General features: G+C 40.6%; 2 protein-coding genes across 9 annotated transcripts in view; both read right to left on the bottom strand.

Moving 5' to 3' along the window:
* The window catches only part of LOC132119423 (uncharacterized), a 233,911-nt gene that overhangs the window by 181,458 nt on the left and 38,096 nt on the right, over positions 1 to 14,357 (bottom strand). The gene's annotated exons all lie outside the window — the stretch shown is intronic.
* The window catches only part of LOC132119406 (transmembrane and coiled-coil domains protein 1-like), a 28,451-nt gene that overhangs the window by 2,520 nt on the left and 11,574 nt on the right, over positions 1 to 14,357 (bottom strand). For 3 of the 6 annotated variants that reach the window (XM_059529323.1, XM_059529324.1, XM_059529322.1), the window contains exons 3-6: positions 8,115 to 8,158; positions 5,933 to 6,703; positions 2,343 to 2,774; positions 85 to 578 (exon numbers count right to left, since the gene is read on the bottom strand). In XM_059529323.1, the coding sequence (XP_059385306.1) occupies positions 85 to 578; positions 2,343 to 2,774; positions 5,933 to 6,529 (1,523 nt within the window). In that variant the 5' untranslated portion in view covers positions 6,530 to 6,703; positions 8,115 to 8,158. The remainder of the gene's footprint in view (positions 1 to 84; positions 579 to 2,342; positions 2,775 to 5,932; positions 6,704 to 8,114; positions 8,159 to 14,357) is intronic. The other 3 variants (XM_059529325.1, XM_059529326.1, XM_059529327.1) reach the window with 3 other exon arrangements.

Here is a 14,357-nt window from a genome sequence, read left to right as displayed (position 1 = left end):
CCGTTTTGACTGTGAAACCTCTACGCAGACCTACACAGAACACATAGCAGTGCCAGCAGAATCAGTTTCTATAGTAACATGTACCTGTATCTCTCCTCTTGCAGGGCCTGCATGATTTCTGTGTAGTCTCTCTGATAGTGGCTCTTAAGGTTTTCAAAGGATTCTTCTAGCCGACTCTGGTTGTCCTTCAGTTCCTGGATCTCATGCAGCAGTGCATCAAAGCCAGAGCTCTGGCCATGCTCCAGTGTATTACCCTTTGAGCTCGGAGGGCCTCCAGGAGCCCCCGTGGTGCTATTTGCTCCTGCTGAACCTGACGTAGCGCTGGAGCAGTCGTCCTCACTGCCATACTTTGGGCTGGACTGCAGCTGCCCAGATCCTAGGGTCCTAGTGCCTGCTGCCCCTGTACCTGTTACAGGCTCGTCTCCTTGTTGTTCATCCAGAGAGTCTTTTAGAGCAGAGATGTTGTCTGCACTTCCAAACTTGTTGCGGATGAGAGAGGCAATCTCACGAGGTTTGGACACAACTGCTCCTGCAGCAGAGTGAGTTGCCTGTGAGATACTTGAGAGTCCACCGGTTACCTGACAGAGAAAAATCATTTAGTCAAATAAACTTAATATAAAAAATAAATTGTGGAACTCTGATCTGGATGGGTTTTCGGGGTGGATGATATGAAAATCACTGTCATTTGAAGTTGCAAAATAAGATTAAACGTTGTTGAATAAGTTGAGAATATTCAGAATACCAATCTGAAATTTGCAAGTATATTACGACTGAAGTCTGGTCGAACATGCTTTAGAAAAATGTTACTAAAGGGTAACAGTGATACTAAAGCACTGCTCCAAAAGCTAGTTAGCCGCCTACCCAGGCACCATTTTAAGGCATCATAGGCACGCTTCCAAAAAACAGGCTCTGAAAGGTAGGCAACAACATTACAAAAGGCAAAACTGAATTCTTCTCATAGAAAGCAATCCACCAGAATGTGCTGCAACAAGCTCAGAGAAAAAAAATGATTGAAGATGGTGGACCACTAATAGTTAATAATTAATAATAATATATTTTGTAAAAATAATAATTAAACGTATCAATAAAAATGCCATCCTTTTTCCAATCTGCTCGCCCCAACAGTATGTAGCGTCACAAGGATGTTGGCGTTTAGCATCTCAGGCCATAGACATAGACAATAACAAATGTCCTAAATAATAAAAAAGGTTCGATCTTATTAAACATTTGCCAAATATTTTTGTTTGCTAGGCATGTTCTAAAGTTATTAGAGTTATACTTTGTTGGATTAGCAACAAGCTAACAAGAGTGTTTTTAAGTGAAGATTTGTGTGGCTTTTACTAGGGCTGAATGATATTGAAAAAAATGTGATAACTTATGAAAAATCATTTGAAGCGACATACGTTTCACATTCTTTTTTACTATGAGATCATCAAGATGGCATGCTGATATGCCATCGGAGGACACACACGTCACACACACGCCCAACTATCAGTAGCATGCCCAATCTCTGCTATCTGCAGTGAACTTTTGTGACTTATTGAACTATTAAACTCATTCAGTTATGGCAAGCCTTTGCAATCTGTATGTTGTAATTTCTACATTTTATACATAATTTATCTGGTAGCCCTATCATATGTAGCTGCTGTGTAAAGCATTTAAAATGATGCGCTATTTACGTTAGGATAATGCCTTAAGGCTGGAAAGCACTACAAGCTTCTCAAATCTGAACAGATTTTAAAACACTAGGCAGCACACACTTGCAGATTTTGTAAATGGTTACAGAGGAAAACTGGGCTTGATAACCTAAACCACAGGGGATCACACACTACCAGACTTTTTAAAATCATTCCAAATACAACAAACTTGCATAGAAAATATACATTGTTTCTAGGAAACAAATATAAATAATATGTGTTCTGAAATCAGCTCAAAATATTAAACGTGTTGGAGTCTGAAGCTAAAAAAACTGGAGTCTGTGTCCATCATACACTACTCAAATTTGATGTCACTGACTTGCCCAGACTGCAAAATGGGTCTAAAAGTTGTGTTGTGCATATCAGCTTTTAGTTTGCAGTAGGCAGTAAAGAAGCTCAATATGTTTAGGAAGAGATTCTTGTGGTTCCATCTTTTAAAATAATTCTTTCTTTCAATCAATGTAAAGATCCAAACCTGACTTGCTGACAGAGTACACGGTCTAAACTGCATGAGTCATATGATTAACTTAAAAAGTCCAGTTTGATCCCCTTAAATAAATGAAAACCTTTCAGATCAGCATGCATCTATTCCAACCAATCCTAAACACAACCTTCAACATACCACACTGTAAAGAAAGTCTTTACCTTGGCACCCACATCCTTCAGACCCTGGTGCATGTCTCGCAGGACATCTTTAGGTTGGCGTGGTATTCCGTTGTGCTCCACCTCTCTGAGCTTGCGGTGGTAATGCTCTAGCTTCCTCTGCAGCTGCTGGATCGTCTGCGCAGACTTCTGGTTTTTCTTCTCAAACACTTGTTTGATGCGAGCGCTCTGCTGTTTGTCTGCATTGTTGGCCAGCTTCAGGTACTCGGCTACATTGTCATCTCTTGCCGTTTGTTCGATTTTAATCTGCTCTGTGAGTTTGAGGATCTTCTGCTGCAGCTGAGCGATGGCCTGCTTGGTGCGCTGAGGGTCTGGAGTTCCATCCACTGAATCCACACCGTACTGACCGCCGTCTGAACTGGTTGACAGAGCATTGGGAGACACGGCAGGGCCCAACAACTCTAAACGATCCTGCTATGAAGGGAAGAATGAGATTTAGTGCTGTGCAAATAAAATCATGTATTTAGAGTTCATGTTACTGCATTGATCATTTAAAGCTGGCCCATAATGACCTATGATTTGGCTCATCATGCCTCATCCCAAGAGGACAGAAAAATAGGAAAAAACATGCCATTGAAGCAGATCTTCATTTTGAGAATTTATATCCTTGTTTCAGTATTTTTTATTTACATATCTATATCTTTTCTAAGAATGCACTATATTAGTATCATATCAGTTATCGATATTACAGATTTTTCTAATTTCAGTATTATTTTTCATACTCATTCCCCCATTTTTTTAAACGAACTTTAAATGAGTGCTAGATGATTGCAAAGGTAATAGTTTAAAGCACAAATAGTTTAATACTATTAAACATAAGCTTATAAATCTTTATATTTTTAAAACTGTACTTTATAATGATTTAATACTTAATACTTAATTTGACTAGTAGCATTGAAAATGACTGATTTTAGTTTTTAATGCTTTCTAATACCAACAAAACAGATAGTTTACTAATAATTTACTATGGTTCACCAAATAAAGAAGGTGGTAATCAAAATAAGCGCATTTCTGGTACTGGACAAAAGTGGCAAAGTTTCATTCAATTCAATTAAGATATTGTTGTGCACTACAATGTATTGAACTGTGATAAGCCCTAGAGAGATTAATTAAATTAAATATTTTCTTAAACCTGAGAAAAATAATAGATTTTGCAGTCCATTTTCCTACAATAATAGAATGAATTGAAATAAGTTACCATTAATGATGGTTCACTTTCAACACAGTCCATATTGAAAGACCTGCCACGTATGAACTAAGTGAGTGAGACTACACCGGTTTCAGGTGACGTTGACAGTTTGGACCTCTGCACTATGACATAGCCCTCAAAGTTCTGAGATAATGCAGGACATTCACTGATAAATAAAAAAGGCTCACTGCACCACTTCAATTGAGGATGATGATGAAGAAACCAACATTAAGGAAAAAATGAAGTGGTTTTACATTCTTTCTCTTTTTTGTATCATAACATACTGTGTATAAGTAAGATTTGGGCATGTTAAATCTTTAGTACAAGCCTGCAATGAAATGAACTCTGTCCCTAACCCATTGACAGACAAGTCGAAACCAGATTATCAGTGATATGGCCTTCACTGATCGTAGATAAACAACTACGGATAATCTAAGCATCCATTAAAGTCATTATAAACTGGCTAAAAGCCCCACCAGCATTGTTTGATCATGAAAAAATGAATTATTTTTGCCATTAAGATCAGGTGTTAACTGCCAGTACGTTCCCCTATTGAAACTTGGCACATGGGTAGAATTCCCAGCTATGTGGACATGCACAGAAAAACTAGGTGAACTGATGGCTGAATTCCCATTTGATAAGACCTAGAAGATGCCTGTAAAGACATTACAGCTGACTTTTGATGTCTTTTTCACATCTAACTGGTCAAGAGAGGATTTTCTCCCTGTTTAACTGAGAATCACAGTTCTGTCTGATTAACAAAGGTGTTAAAGCCTCTTAGAGAGCTGTGCTAACTCTGTGACAAAATACATTGACCTCAAAATTCACTGTCAACAAAACTAAGCTGAAAAAACTAAACTGTAATCACAGATATGGGCTAACAGATGAACACAACACAAAAAACAGCACACTATACATTTACATTACATTTATACATTTATTCACTTAGCTGACGCTTTTATCCAAAGCGACTTACAATTGCCACATATGTCAGAGGTCACACACCTCTGGAGCAACTAGGGGTTAAGTGTCTTGCTCAGGGACACATTGGTGTCTCACAGTGGATTCGAGACACCAATGTGTCCCTGAGCAATACCCAGCAAATCAACATAAACTCAATTTACCGAGCTAGCCAGGCTGAAACAGTGGTCTGAAATAAATGGCAGACTCAGACAGAGCTTATGTTTTGACACTCAACTGAGAGAGGAACATTCTGAATGGTGCCACTAACTTCAACAACAGGTGAGTCGAATCACCCAGACCCTTCAATGTATCTGGTAGAAATGCTTAGCTTTTGAAAAAGGCATGCTTAAAAGCATAGTACTATGAACTGTAAGCATAATTACCCTGGATAGACTTAATACAGTAGTATTGGTCAACATTTCTCCTGGTAAAAGATTTTGAATGCTATTTTAGGTGAGCAGCAGGAAAAAAACATCTAGTAACGGAGAAAGGCTAAGCAGAAGTGTAACTGGTTTTGCAACTATCTGAAGTGAAGTTCTAAATAAAGTTGCTTCACCTGTCATGCAAGAGCACACTTAACCTCGACTGTATCCTTGAGGATAAATGAAAGCAAAGAGCTACCCCAATCCCACATCCTGGTTAGAAAAAAGCAAAAAGGCAATGATTTCGACATTAAGCTCAATGCTGCCTAGAAGTGCTCTGAACTGAAGTGCATCCAAAGACTTGGCTAAATATAGCAGGGGTTAAGAACATAGTGACCTGCTATACAAGCTACCTGACCTGTGAATACTGTCAACTCGTCCATCCATCCTGGAGGTTTCTTTCAGACATATTGCCATCTGCCTAGACTGCTGTTAAATTCAAATCTACCTTTCAATCCCTTTCAATCAGCCTACTATAACCTCCTATTGAACACTGATCACATTTCCCTTGGCAAAATGATTACTAGTATGTGCAAGGCATGCTGGAATATTTTGTAAAACTCAACATCAAGGATTATTATTTTTATTTTCCTGTATGCAAGGTCGGGCTTGTAGTTCAGGAAAACATTTCCCAAAATCACTGAAAGCCTTTAAGACTGTAAAGATCGTAGAGAATTTTAAAATTTTATATTATATTTACATTAATATTTCTCATTTAAAATGTATGTTTTTTATAGTTTAATATGCATTTAAAATAATTTAACAGCATTATATTTTTTTTTTTTCACAAATTAAAAGAATTTAAGTTTTAAGTTTTATATTTAAAAAAATGGGGAGGAAAAGTTTTTTTTACTGCCCAACATCACTAAATATTAGTTTAAAACTTGTCTGTCCAAGAAACCTTGGGAAATGGTAGCATGGCTACCAACAACAACCACCAGAGAGTAATCGTTGAAGAAATCACCTTGACAAACCTGTGCCATTCATGTGGCACTTACCCGATCAGCCTCCTCAGTGGAGTGGTACCCAGAGGTCAGCAACATGTCCGAAAAAGCTGGGCTGCTGGGTGTATCAGTGGTGGAGGAGGAGCGTGGCCGTCCCACCTGCAGCAATGTCTCCTGAGTGCTGCGCCTGTGGATCTGGGGGCTGCCTTTCTGGGGGGCCTCCCCTCCCCCCCCTGCTTTGCTGCGGCGGCTCTGCAGGCTGGTCCCTCTCTTCATCATGGGGGGGCCTCGAATTTGCTGCAGCACACGGCTCAGAGCTGCAGGGGGGGCGGAAGTGTAGGGTTCAGAGTTAGGGGCGGCAACTGTCAAGGCAGGCACTTCCCCCAACTCTGGCCCCGCTTCTTGGGGCTCAGGTATGGGGCCTGTGGAGCAAGAGGCGAAGTCGTGTGGCGAGACGCACGAGCGTCTGCGCTGAGGTTGGAAGAAGTACTTCAGACCGTGGCCCAGTGTGCCCATGTTCTCCAAGGCATTGTGAGTAATTTTGGACAGGCCATGATCAGGCTCGGACACCCTCCTGCTTGTCTCCCTCTCTGCTCGACCCCCAGAGTCTGGCTCCTCTGTTCCAGGCTGCTCGCTACCATACTGATCCATCAGGAGGCGCCAGTCTCACTCAGAGGGTCAGCACAGGGGTGGGGTTTAGCTAAGCCCCGCCTCCACCAGCCCTCTGATAGGCAGTTTCAAAAGCCAGAAAGCAGAGGGTGGCAGCAGTCAGGTGGACTCTGAGAGCGTACATGCATCTGTGGTTTGGCGCAAAGTCATGCACGTCTACCACAGAAGGAAAATAAAATGGATTATGTCATGCAGCTGTGAGCGATGGAACACAAGCAACAACTACATGAGCTCAAATCACAACACCGCCACATTGGTTGGCTCAGAAACAAAAAGATGCAGCTGACATTTTTTCAGCTTAGGCCTGTTGCTTGGATTGCATTTTCATTCACGACCATGTCCTGTCTAATGAGAGTGAAGGCAGAGGTCACAGATTAAATAAACCACACCTTGAAGGTTCCGAGCCAACCAACTAAAACTACATTAGCAATATCACTACTGACAGACCACTAGCAGTCTACAGCCATGGGTTTTGCCAAGCGAATGAGGTATGACAGAACTACAAAGAAAAACATGTGGGTGCCAATTTCTGAAATGCTTGAAGGGTCTCTTGGTCAAAGGATGTTAGATCACTTCTTTAGCAACACAGTATTTCAGACCCTTTAACGGAAATCTATGCAAATTGTTTTTTAAATCATTATCAAAATCCTTTGTGGATAAGATCAGAAGCATGAACACTATGTAGGGCTGCCCTATTTGAGGGAAAAAAATTGCGGTTGCGAATGAAAATCAAAGTTAGCTGTGCTTGTTAGTAGGATTGAACAATTTGGCAAAAATGTTGTGATTATTCATTAAAATGGCTATAAAATAATTATTATTATCGTTGTTATTATTATTATTACTAATAAACTTTACATCACAACTGTAAAATTACAATACTAATATTTATGGCTGTCTTCTAATTTTTTAGTCATTAAACTATCAAACTTCTGTTTTGCTGGCAAGCGCTTTTCATTACAAGTTAAAGCAACCCAAGAGATGGATTTGTGTGGAGCTGCATTTACTGAACACCAAAACACTCCGGGCCTGCGCCTAGAAAGTAATATTTAGTGATGTTGGGCGTATGGCCTCCGCTGCGCCTAGGCAATACGCTCAAACGCCTTGTGAACATGCTTGCTTGAGCGACTGAAAGCTGAAGATTACGATTTATAAATTATAAATAAAATCTATATTTTTCTTACACTAACACATCGTTTCGCTTCAGAAGGCCTTTATTAACACCCCAGAGCTGTCATCGCTCTAAGCCATAAAGGTTTTATTTCAATTAAATGTTCCAGCCCTTACGTAAAGCTAAGGTGAGTAGAGGTGATAAGTTATGGGTCTGATGTTGTTAAACACAAAAGGTGACAAACCCTCAGTGGAGTCGAGGCATTACTACAACCCCAGGTGGCCTGACAACCAATCACCAGTCCATCAAGCACAACCCATCTAAAACTCAGTTCAGCTTATTTGTTTCGGACATGCTCGAATTAGTTTAGATTGACACAGAACTATTCACATTGGATCACAAACTCAAAAGACAAATATGACAAAGTAACATAATGACAAGATAAATCATGTCTCCTACCATTAGTACAGCCTGGCCTCCACCGGCTCACAGTTCAGGGTTGGCTGTGGAGAAAACTGGTTGTCAGATGGGACACAAACATTATACATGATAGTCATTCACTTCAGTGGTACAGATTCACACAGAGACAAAATTGTGTGCTCATGTTTGGTTTATACTTGATTTTGGCAGCCATGGTCAAGTCATTTCCGGGAACATTTACATTACATTTTTCATAACATCATTAGATGACACAGCAAGTAAATAACTTTTTTTTTATTTTCTTGATCAAATTTGCCCCACTAATTTTGTAAACTGCCTTGGACAAACATACATGGCAAAAGTTGCATAAAAACATTTCAAAGTCTAAATTAAATGAACCGTTATAAAACGAAAACAAAGCTTCAGGTGTGTTGAATTGAGATGAGTCTGTTGATGGAGCTCAGGGTTAAGATGGGCCTAAGAAAGAGAGAATAACAGCCAGCTGTAATCCTCTTTATTCAGTTTACTTCAGCACACATAAACCCTCTTACTGCACTACCACAGCACGCCATAATAATTTCAACAGTTACCGTCCAGGGGCCAGTTATACCAGCTAGACATAAAAAAGCTGGGTATTAGCCCGATGCTTGGCTTTGCAACGTCACGCTTTACGATAAATATTAACACCTGTTTACAGTTCATATGTAATATTTTACTGCATAATTACAAGCTTTCTAGAAATATATTTTGTATTCAATGTAGACAGTGTGGTAAGCTATAGTCTACACTTATCCTACCTGAAAACACCCTAAACATTCCAGTTCATGTCTGCAGTAATAATTAACTAACAGACATGAATCCTAAACACTAATAATGTCCAAGGAAATTATGACTTTTCGTAAGATTTAGTGTCAGCATCCTAGGCATATCTTGACATTTCCACTTTCAGACTAACACAATCACAGTTATATTTAAAACTGCCCAGGCTCTTCCAAGCTGTAAATTTGTAAAAAAAAAAAAAAGATTTTATTTCCAGAACCTGACTGTTGCACTCTATAAGGAGTACTAAGCCATGAACCAAACCAATTAGCTTCAAGATGAAATTACATTCATAAACACTTTCCCAATGAAATTTTTTTTAACCTACCGTTGCACATTGTACCAGTGGTTTAAAGCGCTTCATGAATGTTAACCTCACCTCATCTTGTGTGTTCTGGTATATACAAATTAGGGCTGTTCAATTAATTAAAAAAATTTAGATTTCAATTTAGGTTTCAATTTAGATTTTTGCCTCCAAAAATTATGAAAATATAATAATCTAGATAAAACTATTATTGCGCTCCTTTTGTTCTCCCGTAAAAGCTCAATTTCCTGTGCCAATCAGTAAAATCTTGTAACGTGACTTTTGCAAAATGGTATATTTACTCATGTTTTTAAAAGTATGAAAGAGGAAGAGATATGAGCTCAGAGATGGGACAGAACAGAACACAGACATATAAAGTCATCTTTTCATCAAAATGCGGCGCTTCGTAATTATTCATGTATGCCTTTGTCGGTCATGTAATAAATGATCGTAAAGAGTTGAGAATGAAATTACACGTGTAATGGTAAACTGGATCCGTGTGGCTCTTAAAGTGAGAGTGGGCTATTTTCCTGTTGCGACTGTGTGCTTATTATTCAAACAACAAAAGACAAATTCAAAATCACACACTGCTCAAGTGAAAGATTTTTGAAGCCTTAAGAAACAAAAAAAGTTTAATTCGTACAGTGACTATGCTGTTTTATTTTACATTTGTTTATCAATTTCTGTTAGGGGTGGGACGGTTCACTGAGAAAAAAAACTGAACCATTCAGTTCTCCACACACATTTCAGCACGCGCTGGGGCTGCGGTTCAACTTAAATCTGACAAAGCACCTGTAAAATGGTTTGCTATAAATAGCATGTAAAACAAACAGGGTTCAGCTAATTTATGTTTCTGTTGATGGATGCGCATTCTGGCTTCCCAGACATTACAACAACAGTGATGAGAAAAAAAAATGTGGACAAACCATTCACTCTTGTTCAATACGAATGCCGTATGCTGGAATATGAGCAGTCATTTATTCCGTCATCACCCGGGTGCCGATATCGCATGCTCACTATTAGAGCCCGACCGATATATCGGCCGGCCGATATTATCGGTCGATATAAGCTAATTGCATTTAAATCGGCATCGGCATTTATAACGGCCGATGAAACATGAGAAACAGAGTCTCATGCTTCACTCATGTTATGAGTGTTGCATAGTGTGCCCACCAGAGGGAGCTCTGCAGCTCCAGAGTTAACAACAGCGCCAGAAGTCAACTACAGAAGAAAGCGATCAACTGTTTTGACGGTGAGTCTGTCGTTCGTCATGTGAAATGATTGTAGATTTAGTTCATACCCTGTATATAAAAACTGTGTGGTAGTTCTAGCAAATGGTCCTATCATTATCGCTTCTAAATATTCTGTAACATCACTTACAGCCGCTAATGCATTGCTATATTAGATTAGCCACAAAGCTAATACCATGTTTATCAGTGGAAGAGCGCGAACGTTAATAGGAGGTCAAACTATAACGTTAGCGTTTAACTTATTCTTATTCTATTGCGGTGTGTTTCCCACATAATGACCGCGTAATTGGGCCTTTCACACAGTACGCGGTATGCACGGCGCTTGCCGCTGGGCTCAGCGTTGCCCTTCAGATACAATGCGATTTGCGCTGCGCTATGGCATAGGCGGAGTTTTAAAAATGTTTAGCGGGAGCTCTTTCATAGTCTGTTCCTCCTCCTTTCGGTCAGCAGCAAACATGTATCTGTCCCGTTGTAAGAAGCGAGCGATAGCGCTAGTCCTGCTGATGAGAATTAAGAGAGAAGCAAGGAAGAAGAGGCTACCCTCAGGTCAAGAGAACAATTTGGTGAATTCAGGCTGGTTACGTTACTCTAACGCTAATAGCTTCCTTTTTAGCAGGCCCCTTAAATGCTTGCTATTAACTTGTTTGAAGGTGGTTCTTCTCAAAATTGACAGCGGTGTGTTCATGACACTAACGTTAACCATTCAACTTCGAATTGATTCCGTAATCTTCCGGTAATAGTAGGCAAGACGATGTTTTGATTCAGACTGCACAAAGAGAAGAGGAGAAGATATACGGGTCTGTTGTGAATGTGTCTCTGAGAGCAAATATAGTGTAGTTACAGTAACTACAGTAGGTGCGTCAGAAATGATTAAACCAGAGGGGACATGTAAATAAATGTGAGCTGAACAAGCGCTTTTTTTTTTTTTTTTTTTACATATTGTTTCAAAGCAGCTTTACAGACATAACAGGAAAATGTTGAAATAATATTGTTAAATATAAGTAGGTAATACCTATTGCTTGACAAATAAAAAAATATATATATATTTCTCATTTTTGCCTATGTAGGAGATCCCAGTTTATTATTATTATAATTCTAATGATGACATGAGTAATGATACATGGTGATATTATTAATACACATGCTTATTCTTTCTCCGTCTCTCTTTCTGCCTACAGATGGCTGAAAAAGGTGAATGCTGTAGCAGCAAAGTGTGGGACTACTTCTGCAAATACTTTAACTTTAGTATTATAATTTATTTACAGTAAACACACAGACTGTTAAAACCAGCTTCAACTGGAAGAAAGTAAAAGTGTTAAATACCAGACCAGACTGTTTTTTGATCATTAAAAAATATATACTTTTGATGTGCAATTGTTTAGTCATTGAGACTGTAATCTAAGGCTTTTTTTTTAACATAGTCCATTCTGGAAAATGGTTTATACAGCCCACATACATAGAACAGGCAGATATTTTGCTATTGAATGTTGTGTAAATGCAGTTTATAGGAAATGGGTCTAAGATCCAAGATGGCGCCGCACATGGCTGCTTCAGTGCTTGGCTCTCCAGTGTTTGTACTGTTTTTGTTCATTTTTCCTGTTTTTTGTTTAACAAACACGATCAGTTTCACCAGGGATGAACTGCTGAACATTCGGCAGAACACACCACATGATATTTTTCCGGATTTCTATTATACAGACGTTTTACTGAACATTGTTATCAGAGGAGCAGCGGCGCTGATCAAGCGCTTCAAGACGCGCAGACGGGGAAAGCGAGCGGGAGCGCTCGTCAGACTCAGGAAGCGCGGATTTCGAACGCCGTTGCCTAGCATCCATCTCGCAAATCTCCGCTCTCTACCCAACAAAACGGACGAACTCCTTCTGCTCTCTCGGACAAATAAGGATTTCTCTCACTCTGCTGCTCTGTGTTTCACGGAAACCTGGCTGAATGACGCCATACCGGACAGCGCACTCCATCTGCCGGGCTTTCAGCTGTTCAGAGCGGACCGCGAAGCAGAATCAACGGGGAAATCGCGCGGCGGCGGGACATGCTTTTACATCAATGAACGGTGGTGTACAGATGTAACTGTATTAAAGAAGATGTGCTGTCCTGATCTAGAAACGCAGTTTATCAACTGCAAGCCGTTCTATTCGCCGCGGGAGTTTCACTCGTTCATTCTGGTTAGTGTTTACATCCCTCCTCAAGCGCAAGTAAGTCTGGCTTTACAGAAACTCGCTGATCAGATCACAGACACAGAACAACAACACCCGGACTCTGTTTTAATCATTCTTGGGGACTTTAATAAAGCCAATCTCTCCCGTGAACTGCCAAAATACAGACAGCATGTTACCTGTCCCACCAGAGACAGTAATATATTGGATCACTGTTACACCACAATAAAGGATGCATATCACTCTGTTCCACGAGCAGCTTTGGGACGTTCTGATCACTGTCTGGTTCATCTTATACCGACCTACAAGCAGAAACTTAAATCTGCTAAACCTGTAGTAAAGACTGTGAAGAGATGGACCAGCGAAACAGAGCAGGATTTACAATCTTGTTTTGACATCACAGACTGGAGCGTTTTTGAAGCTGCTACCACCGATCTGGACGAACTCACAGAGACCGTAACATCCTATATTAGTTTCTGTGAGGATATATGCATTCCTACCAGGACTTATTTAACATTCAACAATGATAAGCCATGGTTTACAGTAAAACTCAGACACCTTCGTCAGGCCAAAGAGGATGCCTACAGAAATGGGGACAGGGTCTTGTACAATCAGGCCAGGAACACACTGAACAAAGAGATTAGAGCGGCTAAAAAGACCTACGCTAAAAAGTTGGAAGACCAGTTTACTTCCCACGACTCTACTTCAGTTTGGAGAGGACTGAGAGCCATCACAAACTACAAGACACCATCCCCTTGCACTGAGGCTAATCAACGACTTGCTAACGACCTGAATGAGTTTTATTGTAGATTTGAAACCCCCAACACCCACTCTGACCATCTCCCTACACAACCATTAACACCTCCTGCAATCCCCCTCTCCATACCTCCTGCTCTTCAAATCTGTGAAGATGATGTGCGCCAGGTCTTCAAGAAAAACAAAAGAAGAAAAGCACCAGGCCCAGATGGCGTTACACCAGCCTGTCTGAAAACCTGTGCTGACCAGCTGGCCCCCATCTTTTCACAGATCTTCAACAGATCTCTGGAGTTGTGTGAAGTGCCTTCCTGCTTCAAACGCTCAACCATAATCCCCATTCCAAAGAAACCCAAGATAACAGGACTTAACGACTACAGACCTGTGGCTCTAACGTCTGTCGTCATGAAGTCGTTTGAAAAACTGGTTCTGGCTTATCTGAAGGACATCACTGGACCCTTACTGGACCCCCTGCAGTTTGCGTACCGAGCAAACAGGTCCGTGGATGATGCAATCAACATGGCATTGCACTTCATCCTGCAACATCTGGACAAAACAGGGACTTATGTGAGGATCCTGTTTGTGGACTTTAGTTCGGCTTTCAACACCATCATCCCAACAACCCTCCAGACCAAACTGACCCAGCTCTCTGTTCCTAGCTCTATCTGTCAGTGGATCACCAGCTTTCTGACAGATAGGCAACAGTTAGTGAGACTGGGGAAATTCATGTCAAACAGCTGCTCCACCAACACTGGTGCCCCTCAGGGATGTGTTCTCTCCCCTCTGCTCTTCTCCCTGTACACCAACGACTGCACCTCTAAAGACCCCTCTGTCAAGCTCCTGAAGTTTGCAGACGACACTACAGTCATCGGCCTCATCCAGGACAATGACGAGTCTGCTTACAGACAGGAGGTTGAGCAGCTGGCTGTCTGGTGCAGTCTTAACAACCTGGAGCTGAACACGCTCAAAACAGTGGAGATGACTG

The sequence above is a fragment of the Carassius carassius genome, chromosome 38 (assembly GCF_963082965.1).
Source record: "Carassius carassius chromosome 38, fCarCar2.1, whole genome shotgun sequence".
NCBI classification, from domain to species: Eukaryota; Metazoa; Chordata; class Actinopteri; order Cypriniformes; family Cyprinidae; genus Carassius; species Carassius carassius.
Note: the sequence above shows the minus strand (reverse complement) of the source record. Positions and strands in the feature narration are given on the sequence as shown.